This window comes from Lemur catta, chromosome 24 (genome assembly GCF_020740605.2).
Source record: "Lemur catta isolate mLemCat1 chromosome 24, mLemCat1.pri, whole genome shotgun sequence".
NCBI classification, from domain to species: Eukaryota; Metazoa; Chordata; class Mammalia; order Primates; family Lemuridae; genus Lemur; species Lemur catta.
Window position 1 is genome coordinate 3827037 of NC_059151.1, and position 16368 is coordinate 3843404.

A 16368-nucleotide genomic window follows, 5' to 3' on the forward strand; every position below is an offset into this window, starting at 1 on the left:
CTTGTTCCAGTTTATTTTCTCGTCCATAAGGAGGATATGGCTGTGGGTAATCAGCTCCCAAGAGCCATAAAACAGAAATACGAGACTAGTTGAGCTTCGGGAAGGCGGCAATAGTAGGGAGGGGCATTGTCTAGCTCTTGCCTGGTTTAATCTGAGTGGAAGAAAAAAAAGAAGAAAATCGCCACTTCTGCAGGCGTGAGAGAGAGTCTAACTGTCATTAAGATGCTGGCAGGAGACATCCTTCTGTCCTGTGGCGGCACGTTGGGGCTGCTGAAGTTCCCCTTGGGACTGGCTTTCCAGCAGCTGCCTCCTCTCTGCATTTAATCCTACGTGGTAGACAGCAGGGGAGCAGAGAGGCCACAGACGCAGCAAGAGAAAAGGACAGAGAGAGGAGATAAGTGAAGAATTAGGGAGACAGAGAAGAGGAGTTTTTAAAAAAAAAAAACCAGGAATGTGACAGAAAGAAGAGTGAGGGAACACATGTGAATGAGGCATTTTTGAAAATCAGGTTGTCTGCAAGATCAACTAAAGAGAATGGCAGCAAAACAGAGAAACTGGGCTGTTTTTATTCCACGGGACAAGCTGCACAAGCTAATGTTTTTCTCTCCGTCCTAAACAAACAGCCTTTTGTCCTGAATCCCAGGGTGCTGCAGTCCAGAGACAGCTGCATCGCCGGGGTCGCAGTTCCCTGGGGACGCTATTGCTTGGAGAGGGACAGAGCTTCCCCGTGGCTGTATTTAAGGCAGTTTTCAGAGCACATTCTTGCTTGCTCTGTTTGGGGGGCTTCCATTCGCCAGTCATAGCACACTCATCAACCACCCGTTTCCTGCGTCTCACTTCGGCTTCAGGTGAAAGATCACCACGCTGGTGAGCGCCAAGAGGGTCAGAGTGCAAGTAAGAAGGGAAGCCCATACCTGGGACCTATTATTGCTGAGAAGTCACCTTGTGTATGACCAAGATGTTTCACAGTGCCGCCTTAAGTGCGCAGAAAAGCACTTTCATTTAATTTAACCTAAATTCAGGAGATTCTGCTGAACATTGACATTAATATTTCATGGCTTTTAAGACAAACTCATATTGCTAAAGCTGTGCAGCAGCGGTACCTTACGGGCAGAGTTATTGCTCTCAGCCCTGCCGCACTGCAAAATTCAGATGATCAGCCCTTCCTCGATTGTTCAAACTTATGAACATAAACAAACAAACATGAAACATCGGCCATATGAAGGAGTCAGGGAAACCCCTGAGGAATAACAATGTCTCTGGAGATGTTTTCAAATGCTAACCTGAGGATCACCCTGTGCTTTGGGGGCTTTATTTTTATTAATTACTTTTTTTTTTAATTCCAGAAGAAGAAAGTAATATTTTTTTCTCAAAAATAAAACTTTGCAGGGTAGGAACTTGGGAAGGAGACCACACATGGAAAACACAGTTGACAATCTGAAAGGGATCCAGGTAGGCTCGTTTCTGCTGTTTCAGGAAATCATACGGAGGCAATTCCGCTCAGTTCTGGGGAGCGATTCTTACCATCAGATATGCACACAATGACCCGGCCCTGCCACCTGCCACTTGCTCCAGTAGCCTCCTGTAGTGACAGATAATTTGGAAATGACAGATGGTTGGGTCAACTCTCTAAAATATGGATGTCGGCATCTCCTAGCGTCTGGGTAACAATCTTCCTTCTGTCTTAGTCTGCGCTGCAGCACTACCCTCCAGTCTCGCCTACTGTCCCCTGTCACGGGAAAGACCCTCAGCTTCTGCTCACACCTGCCTTCTAAAGGCCAAACCACGTGGTGCCTGAAAACTCTTACCCCCTCCCCCCACACTTTACATAAGCATCAAATATGTTCTTTCTGCAAATTGGTATACAGGTGCCATTTAATCGGTTCAAACTTGGAAGCTACATCTCCAAGGGTCCAAGAGAGCTCACTCCCCCCCATGTTTTCCCCCTTTACACGTTTTCTTATAAGACATACAGCTTAATCAATTAACAAACTAAACAGCTTATATACTGGCAATATATTACAGATGGGTTTATGTGAGAGTAATAGATCACATGAAATGGACCGGGTGGTACCCCAGTGCGCGATGTCTCGGCAGAGCCCTGAGGACACTGGCAGTAGCATCTCTACGTGACTAGTGCTGTGTGAATACAGACACATGCGGATCTGTATCTACATCCATCTGACTAGGCCAAAGGAGCAGGTAGATGCAAGATAGAGACACACACATGCTGGACGGGGCCACTGCACACCTTGTCATGCCGTTTGAGAGGGCAGTTACAGGTTGCTGGTTTGGCAGCCATTAAAATGACACTTTATGGAAAAGGCTTCTCTAATTGTGTTTGATTGGCTCTCTGGAGTAAGCATCGTTGGAAGAAGACCAAAGCAAGAGCAACTAGAAGTTAAATATGCATTTGAGCTGAGCTGCAATACAGGACTCTGGGGAAGAAGCAGGCTGAAAGATTTGTTTCGATTTTAGGCTCGAATTCCCTTGCTGTTTTCTTGACGGGGCGTGTCTGCATTTGTGTGTGTGCGTGAGTGTGTGAGTGTGTGAGTGTGTGTGTGTGTGTGTGTGTTCCATCCCATCATCTCCTGAAGAACGCTGGGTTTCGCAGGCAGGCGGCTAGTCACCTGCAACAACCCAGGGGTCCCGCCGAGGCTTCCAGGCTGCTGTCAGTGTCGGATGCCAGGGTCTGGTCGGTGGACATGGAGGAGATGTCATTGACAGACGAGGATGGAGGGAGGCTCTCACTGCTGTTCACTGCTGCACCTGTGCTAAGAAAATGAAGACCAACATGACTAAATCTAGAACCGGACCCATCTTCGTGCCAGTCAGGATTCAGGGATGGACAAACACAATGGGGGGTGTCTAGTCCCTCACCCATTTGATGAACCTTCATGAAACAGGGATACCGGGAATTCTAGTAGACGGTGCAAATCAAGACAAAACAACGCAGCATTTCTGGTCACAAGTTATTCACAGGCTGGTGCGGTAGTTATCAAACCTCACTCTACATTAGAAATCACCTGTAACACTTAGGAAAAAGTCCACTAATATCCAGTCATACCAGCTCCCCTCCTCCTGCTCTTCCAGTATTGTAATATAATTGGCCTTGGTCCAGGCATTTGCAATTTTTAAAAGCTCTCCAGAGACCATCACAGATAGAAAACCGCTGGTTTATGGATAAGATAGATGAGCAAAAACCCTTTAATGTAGCCATCTGAGCCTGGCTGCTTTTACCGCAGGGAGCTTTCAAAACAAACACATGCACGGGTGTTTTCCCACAAGTATGGGCTGAGCTTAAGTCCAGAAATCTGAATTACCTGAAGACTACAGCTCTAGAGAAACGAAGGTATACAAAGTAAATATTATTAATATTCATTAATATAACATCAAACCTAAAATACACATAGAAAAGCCAAGTAGGACTATGGATGAAAGTTACCAAAGCAGGGGGCACAAGAATAGGAGAGGCCAGAGCATAGCTTTTGCTTATTTTCTTATTTTCCAGCTTACCTAGGATCTCCAATAAGAACTCTGAATTTTTAACTTGGATTAATTTGGGAAAAAATCTTTTATTTATCTGCTATGTGGGAACATAAAGATTTTGAAACTCTGAGCAGAAACTTGCTCATAGTAATCATTCAGCAAAGGCTGGCTGAGTTACAACCACTTTGAGAACAGAAGAAAGATGAGCCAAAAGCATGCAAAAGTATAATTAAATCATGGCACCCTGGAAACATATTTACTGTTACTTTCTATATATTCATTACGCCTAAACAAACTGAGAGGTAAAATGTTTGCTTTGTGAAATAGTTCACTATTAAGAATATCTGTAATAGAATCACCTAATAAAATAAGAGATGAGGAATTCTCACTAGAATTGCATCTTACTTGTGCAGATATAGTATGCAAGATCTACTTGGTGACAAATAATAAATCCAGAATAAGTTACAATAGTGTTATCATATAGACCTAATAAGTCAGAAAGACAAAACTAAACTACATTAAGGAAGCGGAAGGACTAACACAATCTGCTGTGTTTCTGGGGTAGACATTTCTTGCCCGTGGAAAAAGTGTGATGAAAATGTGACAGTATCCAGAGAGCATACAAACACCCAAACTAAGACAGATTGTGTGTATCCTATAAATATTTTAAAGTTGTATTTGTTGATTATAAATATATTTATGTAAACTATGGGAAATGTAAAAAAATACAGGAAAATATATACTGCTATGCACTGATCCTCAAATAAATGATAAGAACTGTTAAACTCTTGGTATCTTTCTTTCCAGTCTTTTTGCTAGGAAGTTTCCCTAGTTGTGATCATTTAATATGTATTCTTTCATATCCTGATATTTTCATATACAGAAAAGCTTAGGCATTTTTTCACGTTCATTACATTCTTAACGTTGTCCATGCTTCCTGATCTTAAATGTCTCTAGAAGAGATTTTTCAAGTGCTCTCGTCATTGTCTTCCTGCAAATAATTACTTTCACTCTCAGAATGTGTAATGTAAAGTTATCTGGCTTCAATTTATTCCAGCTTTATTTGATTATATCCCTTATAGATATGGTGCAGAGTTAGTTCATTTCCTCTCGTGACAAGATTTCGTCTGACAGCAGACAGGCCCGGATTCCCTCCCGTCGCCCAAATGCCCAGTTCTGGTTGTTTTTCTCCCCTGATTTTGCGTTAAATTATAGCTACAGCCTTCTCGTTCTTTTATAACTTCTGGTCTCCAATAATTTAATGTCACTATGATGAACTTCACGGAAGCCTCTTCAATTTTTCCACATCCTTATTAAAGGGTAGAGATTAAAACTGGATACAGGACTCTAATAAAGGCCTGATCAATTGCGGGCCCCATAGAGTTTAAGATCGCTTTTTCTCTTACTGTCCATTTGTCTCCTGGATGATAGATTCCTACATTATAGAATGGCTTTCAAACCACGGTGCCACAGGTTTAGATTTAGTTTTGACTTGAGATATAAAATGATGCCCATATATCTTTTTGTAACAACTTTATTAGGACATAATTTTAAATCTCACACTTAAGTCTGTGATACATTTTGAGTTCATTTTTGTATAGAATACGAGGTGGGGTCCACCTTTGTTCTTTTGCATGTAGGTATCCAGTTGCCCCGACACCATTTATTGAAAAGACTATTCTTTGCCCATCAAATTGTCTTGACATCCTTGTCAAAAATCAATTGATCATAAATGTGAGGATTTATTTCTGGACTCTGGATTCTATTCCATTGAACTATTTGTGTATCTTAACGCAGGCAGCATACTATCTTTAATATTGTAGCTTCATAGTAAGTTTTAAAATCAGGAAGTGTAAATCCTCCAACTGTGTCCTTTTTAAAGATTGTTTTGGCTATTCTGCGTGCCTTACATTTCCATGTGAATTTTAAGATCAGCTTGTCAATTTCTGCAAAAAGGCAGCTATGATTTTGATAGGTAGTGTGTTTAATCTGTAAGTCAATTTGGGGAGTATCATCACCTTGGCAATATTAAATCTTCTAACCCATGAACAATGGAATGGCTTTCCATTTATACAGGTCTTCTTTCGTTTCTTTCAGCAATGTTTTGCAGTTTTCAGAGTACAAACTTTTGTACTTATTTTGTTAAATTTATTCCTAAATATCTTTTTCTTGTTGATCCTATTATAAATGAATTGTTTTCTGTTCACTGCTAGTGTGCAGAAATACACTGATTTATCTGAATAAGAAATCTCTGTGTGTGTGGTTTGGAAATGAAACTGATCAAATGATGGCATATACATCTTATGAATGTTATAATTAATCAAAATGCCAGTGGAATCAGAAATAATTTTGCTAGCATGCTTTATTTAAATAACAATAAAATAATAAATTTGAAAGTTTTAAAATAAAGTTTTGGCATAACGCCAACCAAAAAAGTATAGTCTTGCTCTTCTGAAATAGGCTTTTTCTCCTATCCTGGCTGAAGCTGATTATGTGGATACGTTCTGACTGTCACGGTTAAAGCTCAGTAATGATCCACTAAGAGTGCGATAAGGCTTAGCTGAGATAAGGCTCCCTTATAGGAATGCAATTTGATGTTTACAAATAAACACAAACCCACAACGACAGCTAGAGAAATTACACAAAGAATATTGAGGAAATTTCTCCAGCAAAACACAAATTTACATGTATAAACAATACCAAATGAAGGCAGCAAAAGCCAAAGTAGCTTTTGATAAGTTCTGCAAAAACGGGATTTTGCTGCAGTCTGTGCTTATAAAAAACACAGCACTCCTACTGCACTTATTTTAATAACTAGCATATTCTCAGCACACTTCTAGAATATTCTGAGTGTTATGCCATACAAGTCAGCCCCTCACTACATATATAGCTTTGTTGTGTGATTACCTCATGCTTGCATTTCCCTTGCTTCTTTTGACTTCTTTCATTATATTGTACTTTATTTCTCCTGTCTTCCATAGTGTCTACTGCTGAGTGCAAAGTAAGTGCTCAATTTAACAAAATGGCATTGAATGTCTTTTATGTGAACTCTTCCAGGTAGGTTCTGTGAGGGAAGCAACTTTCTCCCTGCTATTAAACTAGTGAAACTGCTAAACTATTTTTGGCCAGAGGAAATCATTTTGTTTCGCTGTCTGTCTTCTCCCTTTGCTCATCAGCTGGTTCTCTGTAATGCTTACCTTCTGTGTTGCAATGATCCTGCCCTCTACTTTATCAATGCTGAATGCAAATTACAATTACTATTCAATTACTCAAAGCTCAGAATCTGTCAAGAGTCTTTATCACTGGTATCTCTAGGGGTCCACGGACTACTGTTCCTGATTTTATATAGCACAAATTCTTCCAGTGCTTCCTTTATAAAATTCCCATTACATCTGCTTGTTTTATGGGAACGGTTCCTCTCTAGTGTTACGGTGGGAAAATGATGTGCTCTGTGATGCTGGAGCTAGATTTAGTGGCTTCTTAGAGCCAATTGTTAGCATCCCTTTCCAACTCTGCTTTCATTGATGTCACTTTGGTAGCTTAAAAGTGGTCACGGTGAGAATATTTACACCATAGAAATTGGTAAGTGCTACTAGTCAATTCTTTTTTTTTTTTTTTAAATGATGGTCGCTAGATATTAACCAGCACACCATTGTTAGATGAAAAATATTTACTTCTGTATGTCTCCCTGGCTGCAGCACCTTCTGGCTTTACTGGATGATCCATTCAAGTCTATTTTCATGTAGGCAATAAATAAGGTTTGTAAACCATAAAACCAACACCAATATAAGTGACCAGCCATGGACCTTGGCTTTAAGTTGTTAATTTACTGCCAAGCAATTTGTGAAAATCTCTTAAACAGAATTGAACTGAATTGAATCTGATTGTAATGTCTACTTATCCAGGCAATGTGGTAAAGATCCCTTCCTTCTATGTTACGTGGGAGAAACCAGTAGAGATACACATTTAAAAAAATGTTATACCATCAATAAAGCATCACAAATTTTTGTCACTGAAAACAAACCAAAAATACTAGCAGGGCTATAAATGAGGAATATTAGCTGCTTTCAGCTTTCTTAAAAAAATTAGGCTTCACAGAAAGAAGTAATTTATGCTAGTGAAAATTTCTCAGCTAGAAGTTATCTAATAAAAAATATTCATCGTCTCAGGGGAAAACATTGTTCTGCTTTTTTTAAGGAAATTATTTTGATCCCTCAACAACAGCCACTACCAAAAAAATAAGGTAGATAAAAAGAATTAGAAAAAAACACTAGAGTGGCAGAAATCACTGAGCTATAGTCCCTTCACTATCGATATGATCTTGAGTGTCAACTTATCTGATATTTTTAAATGAAAATTAAATAAAATTATTGGACTACATTAGAGACCTTAAGACATACTCCCATGGAGGGGAATATGGGCCACGCTGGGGAAGGGGAGGTTGTATATTAAAATCGCCAAGGGAGCTTTATCTTTGATTTAGAGATTTTGACAAAGCTCTGCCCATCCTTACACTCAGCATCCTTATCTTAGTAAGTCATTATTGCTACAGGAGCTTTCATTCTCAGGTGGAATAGGGGTGGGTGAACAAACATGAGCGTTGCTGAATTAGATGGCCTCCTATATTTGTGATAGCTCTAACATTCTATAACAAATGCTTTTAGAAGAAAATTAATTTCTATTCATGGACTGCTATTCCCTCAGCAATCTTTACAAATCAATTCAGGAAGCATGCAGCTATGCCATCCTTGAAAATAAATCACTAAGCAAGTGAAATCACATAGCAGAAGGGAGTACAATTATTTATTTAGAAATGTAACTGAAGTTTAGATTTATTTCTTATTGATATACAACAATTCCATCAACAAATTCCAAACCTATAAATTATTCTACAAGTGCACATTTAACTTCCTAGTTACATTTTGAAAGCATCACTATAACATGGGTCTGGGTATCAGAACCATTTTATCCCTGAGAAACTGCATTAACTTATTCCCTTGCTGCAGGACTCCCAGTGTTGCCATACCTGAATAGTAAGAGAGTCCACATTGTAAAATTACGTTATCCTACCTATTTACAAAATAAAATATGCTAGACAAACATTAATGATAAAACATGAATATAACAGAGAATGCAAAAATGCTGACTTTTCAGACTTTTTTTTTCAGTAACTGCTTTTTCTTTCCAGCATAATTTACTGCGTGTGTGCGCACACACACACACACACACACACACACACACAGTGGTGTACCAATAAATATTTAACAGTTGGCTCTCCAGGAGAAAAAAAACATGCCCTGATTGGTTTTATGCTGAATCATTACACTCAGAATAATCAGAATGAATGCCACCCCAGATATCGAAAAGAACAAAACTGAAATCATTATAGGGAAACAATCATGTGACATTTGTCCATATGCTTGATAAGCAATGTTATTGGCTGCAATCCCTACACAAAAGCCAGAGATTACACAAGTACTGGTTTATCAGTTATTCACTGAGAGTGAGTACCTGAAGGAGAAGGCTGTCCTTTTACTACTCCATTCTTAGTCTTTTCTTCTGAATTCATTACTTCCTTGTAGATAAGTTCTGTAAGAAACAGTTATCTGTGTTATTACAGAAAACAAATTTCTCCTTAATCTACAGAGAGATTCATTAGTGAATGAAAAATAATAACATTTTGATGGAGTTGAGTAAAAGAAAAATCAATTAGGATTCCCTTATTTCCCTATTTCTCTATTTCCTTGCAATTAGCATAGAGCCTGGCACATGTAGGTGCTCATTAAGGCAATTGGATAAATAAATGTATGCAGAATACACATTTTACTTGTTTTCTGAATCTTTGGGGGAACTTCTGATGCATTCTAGTTTCATCTATTAAGGATTTTAATGGCTGTGTTTTTGATTATCCATTTTCTTTTTATACTCACTCCCTAGGAGATGCAAATATTCTCATAATTTTAAATTATTTCCAACCCTTACAATTTTCATGTCTTACTGTATCTTTTTCCCAGACTCATATCTTTTATTTTTACATCTAAACTTGCCTAAAACCCAACACATAAAAAATTTATTTTGTTCATTCCTAATCTAGCATTCATTTTTGGCTTTCTTGTTGCCAGAGTTAAATTAGATGTATTCAGTCCTTTTTTACTTTGCTCCCTTTATCTAAAAATCATGTAGCCCTACCCATTTTTGCTTTGCAATGGCTTACAATATATCACCAGCTTTTGTAAGTAGTCATTTCCCAAATTTCTCACTATTTAGTCCATATCTTCAAATGATGGTTATATCTTATTCATGAATTCCTAAGGATTATCTTCCTGTCCTTACTTAGACCAAAGCAAGACTTTTCCATCTACCATCTGGAATCTTTTCATATGCTCATTTTTTCATATTCACCATGACCCCTTGACAATCTCTTTACTATTCTTATAACATGTTTTTGTTTCGTTCCACTCTTATTCTCCTCTTAGCCTCCCATCTGGTATTTTCCTTTTTTCCCTCCAAATTTACATTTAATTCTTTTAAGGTAGCCTAAAATTTTTTTCCCTTCTAAGCTTTCCTTTATGCTCCTCCCCATTTTTATCTGATCATTTGTTACAATCCGCTTTGGTTTTCTCATATTTATTCTATTGTGTATTAGTTTAATCATTTTTTGTAAGCTTAATTTGTTTTTCTGCTTTATTTCACTCTGAGTATAATCTTCAAGATGTAGTATGTGTTTGGAAACACTTTGCTGAAAAAAAATGAATTAATGCAATCATTAATTCCTTTTTTTTTTAATTTTAAGAAATAAATAAGAAATAAGCCACTTAGATACACATATTTTCTATTTAAATCATCAAGACTTGTAAAACCAGTGGAATTCCTGTATTAACTATCTTTTATTTTCTAAAGTCTAAAATTATCTCAGAATTAACTGTAAGATTGTATTTCTTGTGATAATTTTATGTATAAACATGGAAAGTTTAATTCTGAACTGAAGCTTGCCCCTCACCATGACAAACACTTCAACAATCAGTACTATTTAAAAAGGTATCAATAGTTAATTCCTTTCATTCTTAGCAAATGCAATTATATTACTATTAGTATAAACCAATAGAGGAAAAGCCTTGAGGATACTTTCTGAGTGTTAATTAAAAACATAGTGTACTTTTTTAAAGTAGAGTCACCTTTCCATTCTTCGATGGTGTGCTCTCTTTCATCCAGCTGCTTGTCATATATCTGAGGTGGAGGCTGTCAAGTAAAAAAAAAAAAAACAAAAAAACAAGCAATCAACTTTGCAAAACCTAAACATAACTAAACTCTTACAGTGCATGAGAATACCTTGTCATTGACTGGTTTGGGTGGCGAGTGGAATGTTCTATAAATTACAAGATAATTACAGTGGTTCAGAAGTTAAAATTTCCGCACAAACTTCTTGGGGATTCATTTATATTTCAGTATATTCTGCTCACTAAATAAAGCAGCACAACCCAAATCCTGAGAGTTCACTTCCCAAAATCTAATTCACAACCCGTGCATGGGCAACTAATCACTGGTCTTTTAAAAAGCAAACAAGACACGTCATTACAAGGGTCCAGAAGCTGCTGTAATGTCTCCCCCTCACTTGCCCTATAACAGATCCATACCCAAACTATCCCAAACTGATAGGATTTTGTTGCATTTTTATGAAGAAGTCCATCCAGAATATCTCCTAACCATAGCACTAGTCCTCAATATAAAGAAATATTTAGACCAAATCCGCCTTTTATTTTTCTTGAAGCATCAAAAAATACCTTTATTTATTGCTGTGTGTCCTATATTTAAATGATTTCAAGCTTTTTTCCCCCCTTGGGCAGAAGAAACTGCCAGTTGTCTATTGAGGTGAGCCACTTTGACGCCTTGAGTGGTCCCCTGCTTAGTCCTCTCTAGGACAAATGATGGGACAGGGCTTCCCGTCTGACTTATGGAGTCAGTATGCCTCTTCCTCTATGGAGTTCAGATATGGAACAGGAGAGATTTTCACCAATCTATATGCCTTCCAGGAAGGAGGGCCTCAAATAAACTCCCTGACCTCTTCTTCCTGACATTTACTTGGGGAGATCTATTGTGGTAGCTTGAGTAGCTCCAATTCAGGCTAAGTAACATGGGGGAAAAAAAATCTCTTGGAAAAATAAGTCACCATGGAGTAGAGAAAGATGGGGCTGAGGAGCTACTCTGGCTGACACTGGGTTAAGCACAAAGAATAGCTATAAAATTTATGGCACCATGACACAGGGGACCCTAGAATTAGTCCTTGTCCAATACTCCAAAAGAAATCGTTTCTGTGAGAAACTAAGAGTCACTCAACAAGAATGACTCAAGCCCAGGAGAACATGGATCCCTCAAAATCAGCTGTTGTAGGAAAGGCTTTGGACAAGATTTTCAGAGACAGGAGAGAGTGGGGTGATATAATCAAAGTGCTGAAATTTAAAACCTGTTCATTGAGAATATTACAACCAGAAAAAGCGGTTCCTCAGAAATGAAGAAGAGATAAAGACTCACAGATAAACAAAAGCTAAGTTTATCGCCACTGGAACTGTATGACAAGAAATGCTAAAGAGAGTTATCCAGGCCAGAAGAAAAGGATGCTAGCTGGCAACACAAAAACATGTGAAGGTATAAAACTTACTGGTAAAAATAAGTACACAGTGAAAATCAGAACATTTTAGTACTACTATAATGATGGTGTGTAAATGACCTGTATCTTTAGTATGAAAGTTAAAAGACAAAACTATTAAAAATAATAATAGCTACAATAACGTGTTAAGGGATACACAACATAAAAAAATGTAAATTGTGACATCAAAGATTTAAAGTGTGAGAGGAAGAGTGGAGTAAAAGTGTACTTTTCTAATGCAAAGTTAAGTTATTATCAGCTTAAAGTGCCCTGTTATGTTTTTTGTAAGCCTTGTGATAACCACAGACAAAAATCTATAGTAGATGCACAAAAGATAAAATGTAAAGAACCAAAGCATACCACTAGGGAAAAATCATTTAATCACAAACACAGACAGAAAGAGGGGAAGAAAGGAACAAAAAATCTACAAAGCAACCAGAAAAGAATGAACAAAATGGCAGTAGAAAGTCCTTACCTATCAATAATTACCTAGAAGGCAAAAGGCTTAAATTCTCCAATTAACTTAGACGTGAAGATGGCTGAGGGAGCAGTATGAAGTGACTCCTGGGTATCTGGTTATATCACCTGGGTAGAAAGTAGTGCCACGAATCATAAGGAGGGGGAATAGATTTTGCGTGGATAGGAGATATATCCAGCTTGATATTTAACATGCTAATAGTGAGCTGCCAATTTAAATTCCAGATTTATAGATCTGGAACTCAAAACAGCTCTATGGGACAATATATAGATGTGAGTCATTTATGGCAATTAAAATTAAAGCTGTGGTAGAAGGTAAGACTTCCAGGGAGAGAAGAAATTAGGGCTATAAGGAGAGAGAACTGGGATACACGATTCTAAGGGAAGAGAAAACAACTTGGACCCAGCAATGGAGGCTGGAGGAGAAGAGCAGAGTGGTCACCACAGAAATCCAAGGGGACAAGTGCAGGAAGGAGGGTGTTGTCAGACTGCTCAAATGGACAGATACGTCAGATGCCAGTTTTCTTTGGACTTGGCACCTAAGAGGGCACTGTTGATTTTAGACACAGCAGTTTCACGGTTTGAGAAGTGAACTAGAATAACTGTGAGTAAACAAGGACTACTATTTTACAGAGACTTGGCTAGAAAGGTGGAACACGAACTTCCATTGCTACAGGCAGAGGTAGAGTAAAAAATGTTGGCTTTGATTCTTTGTTCTTTTAAATGAAAGAGGCTAAAGCATGTTTATTTGTATGAAGTAGTCCCCAGTGGAATCTGAATAATAGGAAACACACACAACAGGGAAGGAAAAGACCCACATGCAGAAAAGAAAGACCATAAGCAAAAGAGGACTGTATCCTGGGTTTTCCTGGATCTTGTATAACTGACTCTATCCTGGTATTATCATTTTTCTCCTCAACATCTTCATCATCCTAGTACCATTCAGACTAGGCTGATTTTCATATATTATCTTGTTTAGTCCTTAGGACAACCCTCCTCTCCTACGTACACAACTGAAGCACAAAAAGATTAAATATGAGTAGGTGGTGCAGGCAATATTTAAACTCAAAAGTGTCTGAATGCAAAATTACGAAATGTGTGTTCTTTGTGTTTTTCTACTAAACTATGGCTTATAATATAGTTCCTGCTAATTCAACCTGTTGAGAGAAACATAATCGAAGGTTTTGTTAGACAAACAAAGCAACAGAGATTAGCAGGAAGAAAAGTCAATGCTGTTCTCTAGCTGGAGGGACCCTCAAAAATACTGTTAATTAGTATCACGGATACAAATTTCCATGTCCACTCAGTACAGGTGACAGGATGTGCACCCTACTGTGATGCTGCCACCTCGTGGCTGGAAAATAACATTAAGTAAGAGGCGCTTGGGTGTGAGTTCATCATTTTCATCAATTTGCTCTAACCTAGGAATTCTCAACTATGGTTGCACATTGAAATCATCTGGGAGCCTTAGAAACACTAATGCCTAGATCCCATCCCAGAAATTCTTACTTAAATGTTCTGGGGTAAACCCTGGGCATCAGGATACTTAAAACTCCCCAAATGATTCTAATGTGCAGCAAGATTAAAACTTCTGCTCTAACCGTTTATACCATAATAAGAGCAAATTTTGTCATCTGCCTAAGTATGCTTCATTTTTATAGATGGGAAAGAAAATATTCTAGAGAAAGTAAGGATTTTCTTTCAGTCTTCAATGATGTCTATTTCCTGGTAAAATGAAATGACTTCTGGACAGAAATATCATGGGCTAAGATTTTAAAATATAAGACAAAGAGATTTATGAATTACAATCAAGGTGGACACAAGATTTGAGCCTCATAATCAAATGTAGCCTGTAGGCCAAAGTAAGCAAGAAGAATCTCTGAGCCTCTTGAATAAGTCATAGGTTTCCTAAAAGGAACAATGGAAAGAGCACTAAACTTGGAGCCCCCTTGCCCCTGATATTAGTAAGATGAGTGACCTTGGGCAAGTCACTTAGTTTGCAATGAAAGAGTTTCATACACTGCTTTAAGAGAAACCTAATTCCAAATGTAGAACAAATATCTAACCAGATAATTGGTCAAACCTCTCTTAAGAACTTGCCATGTGCAAGGCATTGCATTATGATGTGTTATCTATGCAAAGCACTAGTGTTGCTTGGAGACATCATAGCAGTAGGTGACCATAGGAAACTTTGAAAGCTAGTAATGCAAATTTTAATTATAATGTGAATTGAGTGTAATTGGAAAGCTTAATTAAGTAATGCTCCAGTGGTTTCATAAGGAAGTTAGATTCAGTTTTCCTTATTTTTCATTCTGTTCTGTAGGTTTCTCATTTGTTAGGTTGCAAATTTATTAGCCTTAGACCATCAAAAATTGTGATCATGTCTTGAAAATGGAAATTCTCTTTCCTGCTCCTTGGAAATTAATTTTTTCTATCATTCTCAAACAGAAAAGGCTCAGTAATTGCACCACCAATTACCCAGTGCCCAAGTCATAAACCTTTCTTTATTTGATTCTTTTAACGCATATTAACCAACTACTGTATGCTATCAGTCATCTTTGAACTCCATGTTCCTTTGACCCCAAATCTAATTATTTACAATTCATGTTGATTATTAGCTTCTAAACATCTCTAGAATCTTCTGCCCCTGTCTACTCTCAAGCCACCATCAGTTCTAATCTAGATTGCTACAGATCTATCCCCCTCCCTTCCATCTCCCTTTTTTCTACTTCATCCCAATTTGCAGATAATAGTGACTTTTTGGAAGTTCAAATCTGATAATGCTATTATCCTGCTTGGTAGGCTAATGGCTTCCCTTCACCCTAGGGTAGCATGCATGGTCCATAACAATGCTTAGAAACTCTTTCCTTATCTGGTCCTTGCTTACAAGCTCAAAATAATTTCTCACTCTTCTCCATTAAGTCACTCCCAAAGATTTGCAATTCTCCCAATCCTTTTTTGACCCTGGGATTTTTGCATATAGCATTTCTTCTGCCTATCTTTCTACACAAATTCCTGCTTTATCCTTCATGTTTCTGTTTAGATATAAGTCCTTCCAAAGAACCTTCTTTAGCCTATGTTACTGAGTTATTTCTATGTGCTTCTATTGTACAATAAGCTTAAAATTTGGAATACTTATCACTCAACATTTACTTGTTTTTCTTTTCATTAGACTGCGGGGACAAAGATTTTATCTTGGTTCACCAGTCTAACACAGGAAGTAGTACATATGAGACATTCAACAAGTATCAGCAAATGAATGAAGAGAAATTACTGTGTTCAAAAATATGCTATCTATTAACTTGGGAAAACTTGTCAGTTAAAGAGATGAAATAAAAGATGATGTTTGACATTATTTAAATACTTTTTTTATTTGTATAGATTTAGGGGATACAAGTATAGTTTTGTTACATGGATATATTATGCAGTAGTGAAGTCTAGGCTTTTAGTGGACCCATCATCAAAATAGTGTACATTGTACCTAATAGGTAATTTGTCAGCCCTCACCCACTCCCACCTTTTACAGCATCCAATGTCTATTATTCTACTACCACAGGGACCCATTGTTTAGCTCACACTTATAAACAGGAACATGAGGTATTCGATTTTCTGTTCCTGAGTTACTCAGGATAATGCCCTCCAGTACCATCCAAGTTGCTGCAAAGGACATTATTTCATTCTTTTTTATGGCTGAGTAGTATTCCATGGTGTGTGTGTTATACACACACCCCCCCACATTTTCTTATCCAAACACTGCT

At 37.8% G+C, this 16368-nt stretch overlaps 1 protein-coding gene across 11 annotated transcripts in view; it reads right to left on the reverse strand.

Annotated features, from left to right (window-relative positions):
• Window positions 1-1857: 1857 nt before the first annotated feature.
• Window positions 1858-16368, reverse strand: part of MAPK10 (mitogen-activated protein kinase 10) — a 263304-nt gene continuing 248793 nt past the window's right edge. For 9 of the 11 annotated variants that reach the window (XM_045536763.1, XM_045536761.1, XM_045536767.1 and 6 more), the window contains 3 exons: window positions 10665-10728; window positions 9001-9078; window positions 1858-2769 (listed from right to left, as the gene is read on the reverse strand). In XM_045536763.1, coding sequence (XP_045392719.1) covers window positions 2627-2769; window positions 9001-9078; window positions 10665-10728 — 285 coding nt within the window. In that variant the 3' untranslated portion in view covers window positions 1858-2626. Of the gene's footprint in view, window positions 2775-9000; window positions 9079-10664; window positions 10729-16368 lie in introns of all 11 variants that reach the window. The other 2 variants (XM_045536770.1, XM_045536769.1) reach the window with 1 other exon arrangement.